Raw genomic sequence first — 21,861 nt, 5'->3', positions numbered from 1 at the left:
TACGGAGATCAAATGTAAGTCCAGTTAATATGGTGCACTTCAAATAACTATCAGACTGAAGCCCTTACTGTACATTAGGTGGGGAACTTGTGTAATTGACAAACCGATTTCTGCATAATTTGTGGCTATACTCAATATCTTCCTTTTCATATATATATTTTAGACTTCATCTTTGCTGTTTCTATAACAATTATTATTAGCTCGGAAGAGGAGGCGACACGCCATATATTTCACAAACGTGGAAACCGGTGTGATAAGAAGGCATACAAAACATGTGGGGGCCTGCTAGGTTGTGAGCGCTATAGGCTACATCTTTAGTCAGCAGTGAGGAGAGGAATCCTTGTAAACACTGCCAGAGGCTGCAGAGACAGACCTAGATAAGACATGGCTGATGGGTAGTTTACATAAAATACCACAGATCTTCAAAGACATGCCAATTTTGACATAAATGAAACACACAATTTGAATACTATTTAACAGATTTAAATACAAAATAACAGCGTTATCTGTCTAATAACAGCGTGACTTCATATGGATCTCAGAGAAACTATGACTATCTAGGTTTCATCCCGATCCAAACCCCATTGGCTTCCTTTATAAAATGAAAGTTAAATATTAAAGAACATACAAAACGTGTATAAGTGACTTCCTTGAAAGACTCAAAGAGAGACTAACGGATAGACCATCTTCTAGACGGCTAGCATAAAAAGACACACAATAGCTATCACATCAATGAAGTCTCGTTCTCTGCCTCTGTCCACAATCTAAGCGGTAACGTGCATATAAACATAGTACAGTTTTACCTGTTTTTGTTTGGAATGATTCCCCTCTCCACCTCCTGGTGGTTCTTGCCGATACGAATGGCCAGCCAGGAGCCCAGCTTGCCGTTGTAGAGTGTGTCTACGACACGGAACACCTCCCCCTTGTTGAAGCTCAGCCCATACGGCGACTCCTTCTCATACTCAAAGTGGGTCCGAATGTAGAAGGAGTCACCCACGTCTGACTCCACTATCCTCCGGTACACTGGATGTGACAAAATCAGAACTATGTCAAATAGAAGAAGTACACTGCTATGCACCAGCATTCATGATTTTGAAGTGTTCAGTTATTAGCAATGTCAAATATCCAGCCTGTCTCTCACCATCCTTTTTCTTCTGAGCCAGAATGGTGACCTCTTCTCCTCTGGGGAGGTCCAGAAGAAACAGCACAGCTTCCTCCCGTATGATGTTAGCAAAGTCCACGTTATTTACCTGCATAGTGGTGGAGAGAGACGGATAAGATTACAGTCTGCACGGCTTTAGCAAAGCGAAGTTCAAAACCCCACCCCAGGGTTTCCCAGAGTAAGAGCAAAATGGCCACAGTGAAAATATGATCAGTAAATAGAGCTCTGTGTTCAATGGGTATAAAGTGTATTTGTAGTGACAGTTCTCAGCAGGAAACCAGTGGAGTGTCCACTCCAGGTAGAGAATGAGACCTTGCCCCGAGTGAAGGAGTTCAAGTAACTCCGTTCAGTTTAAGCGACTTTGAGTACCAAGAAAAGCGCTATATAAATTGGACGCATTATCAGGTATCTCGGGGGCCACGACGAGTGAGGGGAGGACGGAGGGGGAGATCAGCCGGAGAATCGTAGCAGAAGAAGCGGTGCTGCATTTGCTGTACTGCACTGTTGTGACAAAAGAAAGCTGAGCCAGAAAGCAAAGGTCTCGATTTACCGGCCAATCTTTGATCCTACTCTCACCTATGGTCATGCATTGTGTGTTATGACCGAAAGAACAAGATTGCTGATGCAAGATGGATGGCTGGATGGATGGCTGGTAGTGATCCCCAAAAGGGAAATTCATTCTCTGCATTTGATCCATACTATTAGGAGCTATCAGGGGATCTTACCGGGGACCTTCTAATTCGCAAACGTCCGCTCTACCTCCTGCTCCAGCTGTGACATGAAATTCATATGCAGGGTTGTTTGTTTACTAAGCTACATATAGAAGAACACTACTGTACTAATTATCAGTCCAGCAGCAAAAGGCCTCTTTAATTTCTCGGAGCCAGAGAGGAATGGAGAACTCTGTCCTGGCCAAGCCAGTCTACTCCCCCACCACCACCAACCCCTCTTCTCCTCCTCCTGCTGCTGTCCCAAACACAATAACCACTGTTTATTGACTCTGCTTCAAGGGACACAGGGGAGCCAGAAACACATGGCCTGGATCACTGAACCCACACAGAGAGACACCTTTATCCTTCCCAGAAACTGGGGGGCTTGACGTCTTTATCTCCACTTGCACACCACGGCCAAAAGGAAACAACCTACAGATGGAAAACAATGTCCTGGAAGCCTAGAGGTGTGTTTGTACAGTGGGGAGGACTTAAGTCCTCATTTAACACCCTGACTCTCGCTGTGTGGAGTGGGAGGAACACAGAGGACAGTTCAGGCCTGACCTTATTAACAAAAGGGAAGGTCAGACATGATTGGACACTTTAATTACCAAAGGGATAATTGTGTTATGTATGGGCCAGAGCTTTGTGTTTTTAGGCAGTTTTTTAGGGATTTATTTATAGGAGTAGTTCACCCAAGAAATTACTTTTTTTTTTTAATCAATTACACACACCATGAAGCCTTGAATTCATGGAGATTTTTTTTTTTTCATGCATTCCTGAGCCAATAATTTGATGACCGGGTGTGTTTCCGGTAGGAGACTCAGAATCTCCTTTGAGTCTCCTACCGGATACATTAGCATCTTTCCGCCGATCATCAAATTAATGTCTCAGGAATGCGATAAAAACACAAAAATCTCCATGAATTCAAGGCTTCATTGTGTGGGTAATTGATAGAAAATAAGTATTTTTGGGTGAACTACTACATTAACCAATTGAACCCCACCCCAGCATCCATATTCTGGAGGGAACATTAGCCAACAGCATTGTGAGCTTGTACCGGCTATTTTAGGCAAATACATTTGGTGTAGATGGAAAAAAGTTATCCAAGTTCAGAGCCAACACAGGCCTAGTTTACCAAGTCTATAGGGTTTAAGTGGTTAAACAGAACCGTGGTAGAGAGAGGAAAGTGAGCGAGGTCTGAGAGTGGGGGAAAAGACATGATGCAATACAAATCGCCAGCCAGAATGGAACCAGGGATGTTGTGATTACAGTATGTGGTCAACGCCACTGCGTCAGCTACTGTACTGCCGTGGCCCTAGGTCAGTGCTTTGGCACGGACTGACACTGGGCTACTGAGTCAAACAGTGCAGGTGTAATCTCTGCTTATTGTGTTATAAACAAGACAGAATGGGGGACTGACATCAAGGGGGTTTCCGTCATGCCATTGACAATGTCACTTCAGTGAAACAGAAAGGCGACTGTGCGAGGTTAGAGAGCAAGAATGACCTCTATTGTGCGTTAGCATATAAATAAGACACTGAGCACAAGCCAGGGAATGACTCACAGACTGACAGATACATTGTACTATAACTCCCAACGGTATCTCCTCTCCGCAATAAAACTGTTGTGGCCACACACAAGGCTAAAAGGAACATAGTTTCACAAAACCATATCCAAGATAGTGTGGGCAGTTATGGCTAGAGGACTTTGACAATAACACCAGATGTTCTTCATACTTTTATGCATGTATCCATTAAGAAAAATAAGAATATTAAGGGAAAAACAATACGTAATAACATAAAATGTTTATTTAACTATAGTTCACAGTTAACTTTAGCCACAGCAAAACCCTGAGAATCTACAGTAAACATTGGACACCACTTTAGAAGAGTCGTGCAGAGAGAAAGATCAGTACCCTGAGAATCTGGTCTCCCTCCTCCAATCCCTCCCTGGCAGCGGGACTGTCCTCCAACACGCCTGCCACAAAAATGCCCACGTCGTTCCCCCCTGCCAGCCGCAGACCCACACTTTCACCCTTCTTAAACTTCACCAGCTTCATACTCGGCCTGGGGGAGGAGAGCATAGATAGTTGAGACAGAAACACTGACCAAATGACAACAGCCGAGACAGAAAGGCAGTAAACAGACTAACAAGCATAATAACAAGCATCTATACCAGTGATTCTCAAAGTGGGGTCCGGGGACCTCCAGGGGGTTCCAGGAAGCTACAAGCCCACAACACGTGAGCTTGTAGATCTGCCACTTTCAAAATATTTGTACAAATTTGGTATGATCATGAAAATGCTCTCTAAGTCAAAGAATCTTATGGCACTGGCCCTGGCACTAAATCTTTCAAATGGGTGTCTGTGGCTAAAAACATCAATTTGGGGGTCCTTGACATGAAAACGTTTGAGAACCACTGATCTATTATACAGAGACCCTGACAGAATGCCTACAGTTGAGTTTAGTTTATTAGGATCCTCATTCCTGAAACTGTGGCATCAAAATCCCACTAATACTACATGGTGAGTGGTCAGTTACCTGAGGATGCTTTCATCATGTGCAGCGCTGGGCACAGGGGCATCAGAGGGACTGACTGGCAGGTCTACATCAGGCTGGCCAGGCTGGGCATATACTGGCTTTGGTTCTACCAAGGGCACAAACACAACACAGTCAACAACACGCTCCGTAGTAAACACAATAAAAAGAACAATAATCATTCACAATCAGAATGGTTTATTGGCAAAGTATGTCCACATACAAGGAATTAGAAAAATGGGGAAAAGTATAAAATAAGTTTAAAAAAATCGAATCATGTGGGGGATCGGGATCGACATGGGAACTGCGTGGCTCTCATGTGGATCTGGGACTTCCTGTGGCCAGCCTGTCTGTATAAAAAATATAAAACATGTGACCTACTGGCAGTGTGCACAATAAATGTGCCACTGATCGGTCCAGTGATTTGCTACCGACACATAGCCACAGGCAGGTATAGCACAAATTAGATATTGTACATACTGTATAGAGTATGTACAATTCATTCATGCCTTTGTAGGTGCATGAATGATTACTGAAAGAACAAGTGATGTGTGCAGCATGTGACATAAGCACACTGTATGTACTGCATGTATACTATAGAGTGTGTGCGTGCGTGCGTGCGTGCGTGGGTCTGGTAAACTGAGGAGAAAGTGTCAAGGTTGGGAGTAGAACATAGTGAGTGTTGCAGAGAGAAAGGCAAGGCGTGTGTCTGTACCAGGCAGCGGTGGCAGCTGTTTCTCATCTCTGGAGCTGGCCTGGTCACTGGCCTGTGACAAGATGCCATCATCTGAGCTTTTGACTGGTGACGACATGGCCACTGGTTTGGACAGGCGATCGTCATCGCGACTTCTATGGCTGCAATAAAGTAAATAAATGCAAGATAAATGGTATCAATTGAGATTTAAATATGTGTGTATGGTACTCAGAACAATGTCTATATAACAATAGGGTAGGCTTTACTGATGACAGTTGATGGGGTATTTGTCACTGTACATTTGTGCATACTGTACATGATATTTGTTCTCTGCATTTCCCCATCCTCACTATTATGAGCAGTAGGGCAGGGCAATTAACAGAAAATATATTGAAACCAATATTTAGAACCAATAACAGATTTAGAACTGAATAATCGAGATGCAAGGTTTTTTTCTTCTTCTTTTTTCTTATATATCAACAAATTGACACCCAAAAAATACATATATATATTTTTTATAATCGTCTAAATCAATTAGTCTGATTAACGACTTAAGCCCTCTATTATGCTTCATCGTACAATGGTAGGGTGTAAAAATAGTGAAAATAGCAGATCTACACGCTCACAAAGTGTCGCATTGCAATGCCCTGTGAGCTTGAAGATCGGCTATTTTCATGATTTCTCTTTTAAAAATCACAAAAGTTTAAAATAATCGCTATTAATACAGTGCCCAGGGAGCAGTTCGGGGTTAAGTGTCTTGCTCAGGGACAGACACTTCGGCACACAGACTGGGCCAGCTGGGGGGCGATCCGGTGACCTTTCAATTCCCAGGTGGCCTGTCTACCCAGCACTGCCGCTACTGTTTCCCCACTGAGAGTATAAGACTGAGGTCATGCTGTGCCCATTCAGCTCAGATTATATACTAGAGTTAGTACAGTAACAAAGACAGCAGTATGTACTGCACTGGTGGACGAAGTACTCAGATATTTGACTTATGTAAAAGTACTAAAAGTACCACAATGCAGAAATACTCTGTATTCAAAGTTTTACTTAAGTAAAAGTACAAAAGCATTGGCATCAAAACATACTTACAGTACAAAATGTAAAAGTATTTATGCAGAGTGGCGTCTAACAATACTATTATTGGATTCTAATTAGTCATGTATACATTGCATTTGATAAAGTTGAGGATGATTTGAATTACTTTATGTGCTGCTGGGTAGCTTAACCTATAATAATGCAACATAATTGATCAGTTAACCCATTTAGACCTGAGGCCTAAACCTAAATCCTGACATAGGTTTTCTGAAAAACTTCAAATATTTATTAAAAAATGACAACAAATGTATGTTGCTATATACTGTACATAGCAACAGGAACCCCAAAAGGGGTTCCCATCCTGAAAGGTATAGTTACAAATAGGGGTTCCCGCCCAAAATGGGTTAATGTATGTTTTGTATTCATTTAAATCTGCAAAGTAACTAGTAATTAAAAATAATTTAATTTAGTAAAAACATTACAATGTTTGTGTCCGAGATGTAGAGGAGTAGAAGTAAAATATATCAAGTGGAAATAACAAGTTAAGTAAAAGTAACTCAAAAGTGTAATTACAACTTGACTAAATGTATTCAGTTACTTTCCCTACTGTAATTCTGCATGTGTGCTTTGTGTAGTTTGTTTGTTTGTATCTGTCGACTACAATAAGAAGTCCCCTCTGCTGACATCACCAGGAAGACTCAGAATGCCAAATAGACGTCAAGAGGAAGTGGCATGCAGCATGGGGTGGATGATAAGGGCACAAGACTCAAATATAGGGTGAACAAACAATGTTTTGTGAAAAAAAGTAAAAAAGAGGATGTCTTATGGCTGATTTATGCTTGGTTGCATGCCGTGTCGCGCACCGCAAATCTTCAAGCTCACACACCAACGTGTTGTTAGTTTGTAGATTATCCATTTTCTGTGAGACACCGGCGTGCAACCAAGTATAAATCAGCTGTTAGTCCTGTCTGAACATAATTGGGATTATCTCAAATAATTGCGATCAGGCGATTATTATGTAACAATTGTGACAGGCCTATTTACAACTTTCAGGCCTTCTCACCTCTACGGCCTATTTTGGTCAAGTGACACCGTCGCACAGCGACGTATATATTGAGCGTATCTTTCATGGGAGGTTTATAGACGTGCACTCCTCTACTTCCACGATAATATTATCAGTGGCAAACCGCACAGACCAGAAACCAATATGAACTTTCACTGAAGCAGATGAGGTTTATACCATAATTGTTTTGATAAATCAGATCATTTTTGTTTTCTCCTTAAGACAGATACTGTAATTTCGGCTGAACCATGAGACTGAGACAAATCCAAGAAAAGCTTTCCGGAATAACAAAAAAGTAAAGTAAGAAAAAAAAAGAAAAAAGAGAGAGAGGAAAGAAATAACAAGAAAAAGGAAAGGGGTTACACCCAGTCTCCAACAGAAACCCTTCATTTAGCATCGTTTTTAATCCAACTTCCAGTTTAACCTGCTTCAAAAGCAAGCGTTTACTGAATGTGTGTGTGTGTGTGTGTGTGTGTGTGTGTGTGTGTGTGTGTGTGCACGCGTGCATGAGCGCATGCGTGCGTGTGTAAGTGTTTGTATGTACAACAGTGAAGAAAAACGCTTCACTGCTTGCCTTAAGACAATGGCTGAATTCCAGTGTGATCACATGACTAACTGTGGCACAGTACTTGAACTGTATTCAGCAGCTTTCACACAAGAATGTGAAGGTACAGTCAGTCTGAGCCACCATCTTACACTCACACCACAACACATAATGTCTCTCTCACAAAGACAAAAACACATATTGAATGCTGGAAATACAATTAATACATCGTCACTGTCGGGTGGAAACCTTGTCCAAATCGGTTACTTTTCAGGATATGGGAAAAAAGAACCTCCAATGGATCCAATGTTATTATTATTTAGTCACAAGCTCTTGTTAATACTTTCCCACTGGTTCAATATAGTAAATAAAACCCACAGACACATATAACTACTTTCACTTTCAATATGTTTTAAAAAAATAGCACAAATATTTCACATTGTGGGGTTGTAGATCTGCAATTTCTGCCATTTTTGCGTGACACTCTTAACCCTAACAAATTAGGGCATTCATTAAAGAAAAAACACAAAAACTTGGAATCTGGAGATACAACTTAAGGTTTCTGCCCGACAGCGACAAACAATATAGTATGGACATAACATTTTTCCAGCACACATTCACAATACTGTAACACACACACACACACACACACACACACACACACACACACACACACACGCACACACACACACACGTGTGTACATACAGTATGTGTACACAAACGCACTCTGCACAATATAATGGCCCTCGCTGTTGAATACTTCTCTCTCCATGTTTGGGAGTACAAGTGAGGATAATTTATTGAACGACCCTCAGTACAATGGGATGGTAACCATGGAGTTGATCTGTACTGTTTTCAGACAACAATGCCAGCCGTATCGGTGGCAGTGGGTCTACTTGAGGGTCTACTGTGGGGAGACGGATAATGAGAGCTGCAGCCGCGAGATTAATAACATCAGAATCCTAATCAGAGAGACAGAGAGAGACAGAGAGAAAGAATCTAAATCTGTTGGGGTTTGCTTTGGACAGAAGGGTGCTAAAAACGGCTACTACACTATGACAAACGCCAGTTGACAGACCCTTTTGTTCAAAGCCCCTGCTTTTAAAGACATTCTTACTGTGCGTGGGTGTGTGCGTGTCTGAGACTGAGCGTGAGTGTGTGTAAGAGAGAGAGAAGAAAAATTAGCTCTGCTTCTACCAGTAGGAAAGAGAGAGAAGAGATCTGATGAAAACACTGACTCAAACCCAAATTCCATCACCTCAGCACTATGCCATACACATAAATTATTATCATTCAACCTCACAACCAACACAGACTTAACATGTGACGACATTTACAAGCAATGTCGTCAAAGAACAAAAGAACAAAAATATGTTAAAAGAAAACATAGCAGCACATGTCTACCCTCAATTGACACAGATTAGAAAAAGAAAATAGAGGGAAATCGTAATAATTACTCACACAAATGTCTCTGTTAGTTGGACCATGGCGATTAAATAAAAGATTGAGAGTTTAATTCCAAAATAGACACCATACAGTATAGAGAGGTTTTGCTTGTGCAGTAGGTATGCTCACTGCTAGACACATGGCCTTGATGGTGAAGTTCATTCACATACGTAGAATACTGTCTTGTCGCGTGGATGGGAAAAAAAGAATGTCACTGGGCCCTACAGCCAATCAGGTTATGCGAACCATCTGGCTCAGGGCAAAGCTCTGTGGGAAGTGTGTCAAATTCCTCTCTGCCCCTCCTCAATTGGAAGATAATGAATGCAGCCTCTTGCATCATAGAGCGGGCGACCACGACCACCACACTCACTATGGACACAATTAATACAAAACTACAACTACTTTGCTGAAAACTCATCTACCACTCCTACTAGAATTCTACACCGTAATGGAACTACTGTAGAGACATCACTTAACATTCTCACATGTAGACAATTCACTATGTTTCGGGAAAGGAATTACATCAACATTTCAATGTTTTAGGGGGAAAGGAGATGAAGGAGATTAAATACTGTGGAAACTACACTGCTGGATATTCCCAGCATGTTACTACCAGTACATCAGAGAGATGCAAAAAAACACTTACAATGGAAGAAATCGGAGCAGGAGAGAACCTGCCTTCCTCCTGCATTAAGAAAGCATGGTTACAGCACAGTTTGACACACAGGTCCCATCAATGGCGATATTGAGATTAATCTATCATCATTACATACATGTGGCTAGGAAGCAGGACAACTGAAGTTATCAACAGCACAATTAGCAACTAGCAGGTTCTAATGGGAATACGCAGACTAATGAGAAACTCTACCGGGTTAATGCAGATCTGCTACTTTTTCAGCTGTAGGTTACAGTACACCTACAGTAGCACAGTTCAGCTAAAGATCTCTGCTACCAAGAGACCTTTGTGCCCATTAGCCCATTGAGACCTGAAGCCGATTCTACATGTCTCCTAAATCTCAACAGTATTCTGAAAAACGTATGTTTCTATATCAGTGGTGCTCAATCTTTTTCATGTCAAGGACCCCCAAAATGATGTTTTTGGCCGCGGACCCCCATCAAAATATTTTGTTCCAGGGACCCCCCAGAAGCAAAGATTTGAGTTAAAAACTGTTCGCTTTAAAAATATATATATTCAGAAGATTTGCACACATTTTCACGATTTTTCAAAAATAGCAGATCTACAAGCTCGTAGCGCGGCACTCGGTGCCGCGCTATGAGCTTGTATATCTGCTATTTTTGAATAGCCCAAAGAGTAAAATAATGCTTTTTAGCTCAAATCTAAAAATGACACAGTTCCAGGTCTCAATGGGTTAGAGGCAGTGCTGAGGTTGGACGGCAGGCTTGGCTCTAGCAATTCCAACTCTGACACTGACATCCAGAACAGGACCTGCAGGGCAATGAGCCCCAGAGAGAGATCCATGTCACTGTTCCCAACCCCACCCCGCAGTGTCCAGCAGAGCTAATGATTGTGATCACAGGCTAGCGGGCCTGCTATGGCTCTCTCTGGCCAACAACACAGTCACCCACAGCATCAAACTGACAAGCCTGTCTCACTCCCCAATACTGATCGACTACAAGCCCCTTCCAATCACCTCAGTACGGCTGCCATCTGGGAAGGCACTACATCTAGCTACATCTACCTCTAACTATTCTTAGGTCTTGGATCGATGTTACCAGCTAAAGGAAGCTATGTACACAGCCTCTAAACTACAAAACACACAAACTCTTGCAGCTGTTCCAAGAACACTTACTGTAGTCTCCAACTTGGGAAAGAGTTAAAAGAAAAAAGATGAAAAAAGAGAGACAATGAGCATGTGGCAGTATAATAAAATATATATATATATATTTTTAATCAAAAATGAAATTGCATGAATTCTTTTTTTATGATGATGATGATGATGATGATAGGCACTCCTTTGTGGAGCTCATGATTTAGCCCTTGTGTTCATATCAGGTTATTTAGATGGTGTTGTGTCACAGAAGCATGTATCATTAAATAAATAAAAATAAATTGAACAATGTGAAACATGACCCTTTGTGCTGAGAAATTGCTAAGCTCTCAATACCACTGGAAACAGGCCACAGTGTCACCCTTTAATTAAAGGTAATGATGGGAAACAGAGCCAGTGCAGGGTTGCTGGTGGACAGGCAGCCTCTGAGCATCTATAGGCCTTTTAAGACATGCATACGTACAGAGACGGGTAAAGAGCAAAGTATCTAGCGGCCCATCAAAAAGACTATCTCTACCTGGAGCTGGATCAATAGCCTCTCCTCTGGCACTGAATGACCATTGACCCCAAAAGTAAGGCATTATGGGGGCACATGGAGCTATAGCACCGGAGGGACCATGACCATTTATTCTTGATGTGCTTTTATCTATTGATTTATACCATGTGTCTTCAACAGGAGGTCCGGGACCCCTATGGAGTCCTCAGAGTTACTACAAGGGGGTCCGCTAAATCTTTGTGTGATAGTAAATCAATCCATTTTTGTACACCACCATTGTACAAAGTAGTATAAGAGAGTTGTAATTTATTTGGCCGATTATAAAAAAAGTCTATTCAACTTCTTTCGTATCAATTCGTTGATATATAAGAAAAACAAAATGATCAAAAAAACTACAAATCAAAACTCAATTATTCGGTTTATAAGTCGATTATTGGTTGTAAATATCGGTTTCGATATATATTTTCAGTTAAAGGTAGGGTAAGTGATATTTTTGGGTTAAAACAAAAAGTATTTTGTTAAAAGGTTAAAGCACTATATTCTGATAGTAATCATTGCTATAGAGTGTTTGTTCAGTAACAGGGGCCTCCCCGTCTCTCCAGCTCTTTAATAAACAGAAAATACATTTGTTGGTAGGTGACAATATTTCAGCTAATCAGAAGAGTACCCATTTATCAGCTTAATTTTTATAGTGTTCCAGTTCCCATTTTGTCAGCTCATTTCTTAGTGTCATCACCTCCAATTTCACTTGTTTAATCTGTATCCCGACTGAATTCTCTATCCTTAAAAAAATAAAATTGGAAATGAAACTGAAACTGAAACGAAAATGCATTTTCTGTTTTATAAAGAGCTGGAGAGACATGGAGACTCCTGTTGAACAGACACTCTATAGCAATGAGTAGCCTACTATCAGAATATAAAGATACTTAACACTTATTTTAACCAAAGAAAATCACTTACACTACCTTTAATTCCCCAGCCCTAGTTTGCAGACTTATGAAGCTGGAGTGGTGTTCTGGTGGCTGTATGGCCATGATGACTGCTGGCTTGGAGAGCATTCGTGTTCATGATAAGGCAGACAAACAGCACCAAGGACTCCCTGTTGAATGTCCCCTTTTGTGTGTGTGTGCGTACTGCGTGTGTGTGAGTACGTTGACAGTTCACATACCTGCCGTTACTCATCTGGCGAGGCGAGTGGCGGACGTGGTCAGCTGTTTCGGGCCGGTCAGGCGAACGTGATCGGCTGCCCAGGACTCGACCGTGCGATTGATTGGAATGGTCTGATGTCAGTGAATGTATCTCTGAAATATCTGAAAATTGAAGGAGACTACGTTAGGACAGTGGTTCTTAAAGTGGGGTCCGTGCTTTGAGAGGGTTCCAGTGGCTCCGAAGCAAGATTAGTTTAACCAAATTAATCCTGTATACGGAATATAGCCGATCTACAAGCTCACAACAAAATAAATCTTGATCAAATGTGACAAACCGTTTAACAACAAAAATCTTGTATGGGGATCCCTGGCACAAAATATTTTCAGATGGGGGTCTGTGGCCAAATACATATTTAACTTAGGGGTCCCCGACATGAAAACGTTTGACAACCATTGGTCAAAATTGGTACAGAATGCCAAAAAGTAAGGAGAAATGCAATCAAACGTTTAAGTTGGATCAGGATCTCCCTTACTTTCCCAAAATGCCTTTGTAAAACAGGATTGTGGCTCATGTGAACACTCTCTCAGCCTCCAGCTGTTTCCAGCTGGGAATGATCTTAAGCCTGATATATACTGAAGTTGTGCACCAGCATCACGCACCGCAAATAACCACTCTACAACCTCACAACGCATTTGTGAGCTTGTAAGTTGGCTATTTTCGGCATGCGACACTGGCACACAACTAAGTATAAATAAACCAGGCTTTAGAAACATTGTAGAACAAATGCTGAAAGGACTCACTGTGCTAGACTGTCTACAGTGGTAGACAAAGTACTCAGCCCCAGCACTTGAGTCACAGTATAGATACTCCAGGTGAAATTCTACTCAACTGCAAGTGAAATATAGTGTAAAGTACAATATCTTTTGTGTAAGAATCCAAAAATACAAATACTCAAGTATAGATACTCCAAATGTACTTAAGTATAGTACTCAAGTAAAGCTTTGCTGTGTGATGCCTCACCATCTCTGTCGGAGTTGTTGGCGGATGGGATGCTGTCATCCATATCAGGAATGTTAAGCAGCGTGGCTCGCTCGTCTCTCTGCACCACCATTTTTAGCTTGCCTTTTGACCTCTCAATCAGCTTCTTGGCATCGATCAGTGACAGGTTCTCAGTGACAGTGCCATTGATCTGGTGGAAGACAGGGAGCAGGTCAGCTCAAGAGTCAAATGGACATCATCTTTATACAGTAACTTTGGACATTAGAACATCATCAAAGAATCACAAATGGCCATGTTCTCCTCTACATCCAGGGAGGGAGGGGGAGTATAATGATGGGTAAAGTATAATTATCCCCGTAGGGAAATTTGTTCTCTGCACTTGGACCCATTGTACTATTATGAACAGCGGGTAACCACCTAGGGGCACTCGGGGAGCAATTACAGATTCAGTGTCTTGCTCAAGGACACTGCGACACGAACTAGGAGTCTGGGATCAAACCCGAAGTTCCCAGACGGCATGTAATCCTGCCCTTGTTCCAGTACTTTTACTGCTATCAAAGACATTGAGTGAGAATGATACCATGTATAACATACAGTACGGGAGGGTAGACCCACAAAAAACATTTCCACAGGAAAACAAATTTCAAAATTTTAGATTTCACTGTGAACTTGACATGAATGAAAAAGTGTTTTCCATGCATTTCCATAAGTTGTGTTTCAGTTTTCCCGTCCAGTGAGTGGTCAGGAACAAAGGCATAATGGAATGTGTGGTATTCCTTCTGGTGAGCAGGCATGCTAATGAACTATGACCTCACTCTGCAGGCTGCTCCCAGCAGCACACAGATTAACACAGCAGACAGATGAAAGTTGATCAAAAAGGACCCCTCCCACACGTCTCACTTTTCTTTCATTCTTCCAGTGCCATTCCCTCCCCACCCTTCTGCCTGTGCCCTTCATTTCTTTATCTCACTGATCCGTCTTCCATCGTCCCTCATCCACCCATCGCCACCTAGCAGACAGGTGACTGTCTCTCACCTTGAGTACAACATCTCCCTCCTGGATGTTGCCATCTCTAGCAGCCAGGCTCTCAGGAGAGATGTCCTTCACAAAGATGTGGCTGGCCAACCGCAGCCCATATTCTGCTTTCAGAGAGAATTAAGAAATGTAAGAGAATATACAGTACGAAAACACGCAAACCACACCAAAGATGTCCTTTGATCACCACAATAAAGACACGCAGGTCATGCAGAGGATGTATTCCTTATGAGGGGACCACAGTCATGAGGGGCAATTACATCACAGCCATTATGTTACAATTCCTGTTAAATTGGCATTTGACTTTTCGAGGCAGAAAGTGGCACCTTCATTCTTCCGGGACTTGACGAGGGTGACCTTGGCAGGTCTGGGTGGGGCGGACGAGGCTTGTGAGCGTCGGTCAGAGCGCGGAGAGATGCTCCTTTCCCGCGAGGCACTGTTATCCCGCCTGCCGCTGCCGCTATTGCTGCGCTCGTGTCGCCTGCCGGGGCCCGTGCTGCTGCCACTCGCCCCGCCGTACGCCACGGTGCCGCCGTGCCGGTCGTAGCCGCCGTCTTCTTCATCGCTGTCTTCCTCTTCCTCGTGCTCTGACATGGTTTCCCTGTCGCCGGGCCGAGACACAGGGATCTGCACCTTCCGTTTCCTACGGATAGTCTAGAAGTGAGGGAGAGGGAGGCAGGTCTGAGTGGTTAAGACACAGAGTAATGTCTTTGGAACTACACTATTAAGGTTTATTAGGGATAATTGATCAGCTGTTGATCAAAATCGGTTGATTTTGATTCCATTTGACGTGATTGATGGTCTCCAAATTGGCCGATATAAATATATCTTATAAACAAATATAAACATACATCTTATAAACATATACCTATAAAGATATATCTTATAAATAAAGAAATATCTTGAGAATAAATATATCTTATAAACCAATCAATTATGAATATTAGCTCCTCATTGTTCATCAGTGTTCATTTAGCCATTTGTAACTGTGAGACGCAGATGAGTTAAATTAACTTTGAGGATTGTACTGCATTAAATATACATAAGAAACTTACTATCTTTGCGTTCTTGCCACTCTTGCGGAGCTGCTGCACAGCATATGCATGCTCTACGTTGTCCATAGAGACAGCATTAACCATAACCACTCGGTCATTCTCTCTGGAACGAAAAGGAAATTACAATGGGTAAGTTATCACGGTCGGGTAAGTCATTGTTAGTCTATATAACAGTGCTTTGCAGTAGGGCTGCACAACATATTGAACATCATCATATTTCCACCATAAATTATAAGTTTGGCAATATTTCAAAGTTTAATATCGTCACAATCCTCACATAATTCAGTGAAAATAACAGTTTTTGTCAACCATTGTGAAACCAAGGTAGGTAGAAAACTACAGTGTTTAACAGGACACTATGTGTTTATGCATAGTAATGCAAGAGTGAGATAAAAACAACAAAAACTAGAAAAAGTGCTCCTCGGAAAACAGGTCTCCGCAGGTTATTGTGGGCCAGCAATGTTCGGAATTCACCAATCAGGATGGAATATGAAAAATCGGACTGATCCGTCTTGATCACTGGACTATAGAGATAATGTGTACCCATTTGCGTGATATTTGGCCAACATTTGTGGGAGTAATATAAAACAGATTGTTTTGCAAATATCTGCCTCCTTTCGGCCTGGCGGTGACAACAAAGAAAACCGTGAAGGGGGGGGCTCTTTACATACTTTTCTAACTGACTGGTAGCGTTACTTACCTTACCCCCAGTCAATGTACATATGACATAAAGAAGGCTTTAATCTTGCAGTAATGGTTACTTACGATAACAAACCCTCCGCTGGTCCTCCTTTCAACACGTCAGAGATCACAATGGATGTCTCTCCACTCTGGAAGTGAGGGTTGTCCCGGCCACCTGAGATGGCAATGCCAAAGCCGAACCCGGGGGCCTGCACGCACGCACGCACACGCACACACACACACACACACACACACACACACACACACACACACACACACACACACACACACACACACACACACACTTATTACTGAAAAAATGTACTTAATAGGTCAATTCTTTGATGCACTTAGGTTGGCATGCATTTGTTTCTTATCTAAATAAAAACACTACATCCTTACTGCAGAGAAATTACGAGTGCACAATGAAACTGTTGTGGAAAGCTAGTTGGATTCACTATTGACAGTACACATTGGCACCAATCGCAGCAGAGCCACATCCTTGTGATTATTTCTGCTCATTGCCATTTTACCACATGTCCCAAACTAACTGCTGGAATATTTCCGTTGTGGTTTGGAGGACCACAGTGATATGGTTCAGACAGCAGAGGAGAAACCCATGTGATGCAACTAAGTGGCTAAATCTTACAACCACAACAACCACCACAGATCTCACTCGGACTGTACCAATTCTACAGCTTTAAATAAAATACCTACCAATTAGATTACAGTAAGCTTGTATGTCTAGACAGGTGCTCTCTGCAATGCAATCCTATACCATCACAACATCAACCTACTACAGTTTACAGCAAAGGTTGTCAAAGTGCAAAGGCGGAGAGATTTTATATACAGTGTATACAGTATGTATTTTTCTTCCCCGATTCCGATTCAAATTGAAATCAAATAAGATTATCCCAGTTTAACCACTTTCAGCCTGACATACCTACTTTGGGAAAGTAAAAAGAAAAATAGCAAAGAAAATAGAATATCTACAAAAAGAACAACAAAGTTGATATTTAATGTCGCCTCATTCTCAGGCTTTTGAGGTCGACGTCTGTCCATTACTATTATTTATTGGACTTCTATTGCACTGAACAACCAGTCATTGTAGGTGTCTCCTGCGCCAGTCTGTGAGTGTCAGGGGCTGAGCCCCGCCTTCTCGTGAAACAGAGAGCAGAGGAGGGAGAGAGTACGGTCTATGAAGTGAGTTTAGATGAATTATGTTCCGATTTGGTATATAAATAATTGACCTCCATACAATGATAGGGGAAACACTGACACGCAAGTTATGGATCACTACTTTAAGAAGAAGTCAATTAAAGGCTTTTTGTTTGCCAAAAAGACAAACTGCTCTCTATGTGTTTGTCGATTAGTATGCTGTTGATCCGAAGTGACTTATTTGGCTGATATACAGTATGAAGTACATCGTATACATGTGCATTGGATCATACAGGGCAAAGTGCACAAGGACAACGCTATACTTTTAGGCTCTTTCCCTCAAAAGTTAAGAGAGGAAAAGCCACAACTGGCTGCCAATATGGAGGAAGTGGAGAGCAGTTGGGAGGAAGTGGACACTGATTTTTGTCTTCCTCCACCACCACACTTCCTGCCATCTGGATTCCCTCGCCATTGTTTCAGCAACACACATCCTGCTGGCTGTTGCAGCTGGCTCCCACACACACACACACACACACACACACACACACAAAGAAGGATGGACAGTGGAGGAGAGGAGGGAAGAAGGAGTGTGTGAGAGAGAGAGAAAGAGAGAGAGACACACACACAGACCAGACCAGACACGCAGAGACAGAGCGAGAGAAAGGTGACGTGAAGAGGGGTAAATACTCACCCTGTGAAGTGTCACAGTGTGTTGTTCCCATATGACAGTCTCCTCCATCGCGGCACTCTGCAACACAAGACAGGTACAAGTACAGGGTCAGCATCAGAGAGCGACAACATTTTACATACGGGATTACTTCACAGCCGCGTTACATCATCACATTACATCTACTTGCAAATAGGTGGAACGGTGACCAACACAAATTGTGTGCGTGCACACGTGCTCCGTGCGTGAGCTGTCACAGATTTATTTGAAACTTTGGTTCCAGTTGCACACACTCAGAGTTACAGAGGTCTATTAGGAACCCCCTCAAAGGAATCCAGTGTCCCTGGACCCCACTTTGAGAACCACAGATATAATATATAGGGGTGTGCCAATACGCTCATTTCACGATACGATACACGATATTGGGCTCACGATATCGATACAATATATAGCACTTTTTTATTATGAAAATATATATGGGGGGGGAAAAAAGCTTATGAAAATATATGGGGGGGGGGGGGGGGGGAATCTAATGCAAACAAATACTTCTGTTTTTGCATTATTATTATTGCCAAAAAAAAGGTAAAATAAATATTAAAAAAAAAAAAGTATAATCTTTTTTCAAAAAAGCCAAAACGATACATATCGTCACGAAAACGTATCACAATATATTGCGGGACGATATATCGGCACATCCCTAATAATATATATATTTTATTTACGATATATACATGTATCATATATAATTGTCTCTCATACAATATTGTGCTACTCAAGCAGTACTACATGCTTGTTTTATACCAAAGAAAAACTTTTGTTTTGCACAGCATCGTTACAACAGAATACATACTGTATACACTAAAACAAACTGAAATAATACTACTAGCTGACACAGATGACCTAGCATGACACACTGTCCGCTTGTGGCAACGTGCCCAGGTTGATGCATAACTGTGGCTGAGGTTGACCCTAAACTGGAACTCTCTCAAAAATACGAAAAAGAAATTATGTACGCCATTTGCACATGAGTAAGCAGCCAGCAGATTTTTTTCTTTGGGTTTTTTTTGTGGTTGGAGAAGTTCATGCAAGGTGAGCCTCTGAGCTAGCCTCTGGCACCATCTAACTGTTCCTCTGGCCTGCCATGCTGCATTAGCCTAATGGTACACAGGCAAAGGCTCAGGCCTAATCAAACACCAGAGGTAAGTACACGCAAATGAAATCATCTCCCTTTATTCTGTTTTGTATTCTCACGTGTTAAACTTCATTCAAGTTTCTGCTTACGGTCTTATATTTTGGTGAAGGCTTTTTGCCTTCACCATCTTCCAAGCCCTATTCTGCAGTGTAATGTCCTTCAGGGTGTGAAATGGCACCAAAACATTTAAACGCATCATAATATCTGGTCCGAGATCCACAGAACTGCAATATGCAGAGAAACACAACCCAATTCCTTGAATAGGGCTCATTTCCAGTTTTGAAAACACCACTCGACACTCTGCATTCTTATTGGATGCTTACACAAATATTTATACTTTGTGTCAGAAGAGCAGTATCGCACTTTTGTAGAGCGAAAGTATTATGACATACCATATACAAAATAAACCTGAATGTTGTCCCAGTTTTCAATTACAGCTATGCCCTGCATCTATTGAGCTGGTGATGAGGCAGCAGTGTCGAGGCCAAATTATACTTCCCGCGTCTGCATAGTGACGAGGGTCCGCATGACACATTTCGACACCAGCTATGTCCGCGCATATGCGTCTGCATGCGTCCCAGATTTTGTGGCCGTGTGCATTTTATGCGGAAAGGTACGCTGACTGCACATGCGCTATAAAATAAAAATGGACACCGTTTGATTAGAGGTTGAGTAAGGAGATCCATATGAGCATGTGAAAATAAATGACTTGAACTTGAAGTGATGCTTGTTGGCAGGTTAAATGAATGGTGTACAAGCAGAACAGAACAAAAACCTGAATAAAAAAAAGTCTTGAAAGCTTTGCTAAAGGAATTTATTAGCATAATCTGAGGTCTTCATAGAAAATAACAAAGTTATCCAAGACAGTATAACTCTTCTTACAATGGCCGCGTGCATCAGTCCTTCACTTGTCTGGAAGAAGGTTGTGGCTGAGTGCAGTCTGTGTTGTGCTTGCTCTTGAACGCATGCAGGTATCAAATAGAAGTATGTACAGAACCGTGTCCACTGTCCGTGGACCCTCGCGGCAACAAAAGGCACTCAAAGTATAATCAGGCCTTTATCCTGTCTGCCAACCTGCCTTCAGGCTCTAATGACACAGCTGGCCGTTGCAGGCTGCTGAGCACAGGCCAACATGGTGGGGACCAGGGTAAGGACGAGACACAACATAGAGACTAAACACACACTCAGCCACCACACCTTCTGCAATCATCAGCTTTCTTAAAGATGATAGGCCCTGTCGTCAGTCTAACCCCGTCATCAATGTAATCACGCTCCCTCACCCCCTCATCACTATCCTTAACAACCAAACCACACACCTTAACAACTACCATCTATGGCAGCATCGTTATTATTATCATCATCTTCAGCGTCATCTGGCCTTTTCCTAACCTATACAGTCAGGGTATAGGTTAACAGCAGTACTGCTGATATAGCACAGTATGTGCCCACTGACATTCCCAGGTACAGAGGAGGACCGTTAAAGTGAACCAATCGAATGAGGGGCGTCTGCACGCCTATGTCAAAGTGTGGACAAAAAGTGGGCAGATGTGCTGTAATGACTTTTGAACAGCAAGTCAATGGTGATAACTGAAACAGAGTAAGAGAAAAGGTACTAAGAGGATATGACAGCGACAACTCTCTAGGCAATATAATATGAGCGTTATGGTGTTCATGTCCACGCCTGTCTGAGATACTGCAGGAAATGTCTGTAAGGAGGTAGTTGGGAATTTACTGAGTTTTCGCCTATAAAATTCATCAAATCTACGTACCCATTATATTTCTGCTTTGGGAAACATTTTACTGATAGGAAGGAACACATATCCATTGGGATTAGCTCAATAAAAAGGGTTACAGTCAATTGCTTCAAAGGGAGCATGTTGTGGATGGCTGTGGTGTGAACAACACAGGCTGTGCTGAACAAAAAGTTTAACTCCAGCAAAACAGCCCTGGCCCCCCTTTCATTCCTAGGCACTGTATTACATTATGAGTCAGTTGACCTGAACCTTCTTTATCTGTATAAAGGAACAGTCAACCCTTTGACCCTGATTTGCATGGCGGCTCTGTGTTGATGTTATTTATGTCTATAATTGGCGCAGAGGGGTTGGGTCTCCCAATACAGACCCCTCCTCCCCCGTCCGTCCATTCGTCTCCCACAGTCACACTGCTATTGTGTGAGGGGACCTGACCCATTTAGCCAGTGCTAACCCCCCTTTTCCACCTTCTCTCTTCCCAAAACACACACACACACACACACACACACACACACACACACACACACACACACACACACACACACACACACACACACACACACACACACACACACACACACACACACACACACACACACACACACACACACACACACACACACACACACACACACATTCCTCTGGAGCATTTTGTCAGACTGAGGGTCATATTCAATCATCCTTCCATTC

At 42.3% G+C, this 21,861-nt stretch overlaps 1 protein-coding gene across 13 annotated transcripts in view; it reads right to left on the bottom strand.

Moving 5' to 3' along the window:
* Positions 1-21,861, bottom strand: part of tjp1a (tight junction protein 1a) — a 128,913-nt gene that overhangs the window by 21,386 nt on the left and 85,666 nt on the right. For 7 of the 13 annotated variants that reach the window (XM_084063509.1, XM_084063503.1, XM_084063511.1 and 4 more), the window contains 12 exons: positions 18,253-18,309; positions 16,488-16,612; positions 15,723-15,825; positions 14,994-15,321; positions 14,668-14,774; positions 13,654-13,822; positions 12,653-12,794; positions 5,128-5,267; positions 4,416-4,521; positions 3,791-3,941; positions 1,142-1,250; positions 804-1,023 (listed from right to left, as the gene is read on the bottom strand). In XM_084063509.1, coding sequence (XP_083919635.1) covers positions 804-1,023; positions 1,142-1,250; positions 3,791-3,941; positions 4,416-4,521; positions 5,128-5,267; positions 12,653-12,794; positions 13,654-13,822; positions 14,668-14,774; positions 14,994-15,321; positions 15,723-15,825; positions 16,488-16,612; positions 18,253-18,309 — 1,757 coding nt within the window. The remainder of the gene's footprint in view (positions 1-803; positions 1,024-1,141; positions 1,251-3,790; positions 3,942-4,415; positions 4,522-5,127; positions 5,268-12,652; positions 12,795-13,653; positions 13,823-14,667; positions 14,775-14,993; positions 15,322-15,722; positions 15,826-16,487; positions 16,613-18,252; positions 18,310-21,861) is intronic. The other 6 variants (XM_084063510.1, XM_084063508.1, XM_084063515.1 and 3 more) reach the window with 1 other exon arrangement.

Source organism: Gymnoscopelus microlampas, assembly GCF_963454915.1.
Source record: "Gymnoscopelus microlampas genome assembly, chromosome: 1".
Lineage (NCBI taxonomy): Eukaryota > Metazoa > Chordata > Actinopteri > Myctophiformes > Myctophidae > Gymnoscopelus > Gymnoscopelus microlampas.
Note: the sequence above shows the minus strand (reverse complement) of the source record. Positions and strands in the feature narration are given on the sequence as shown.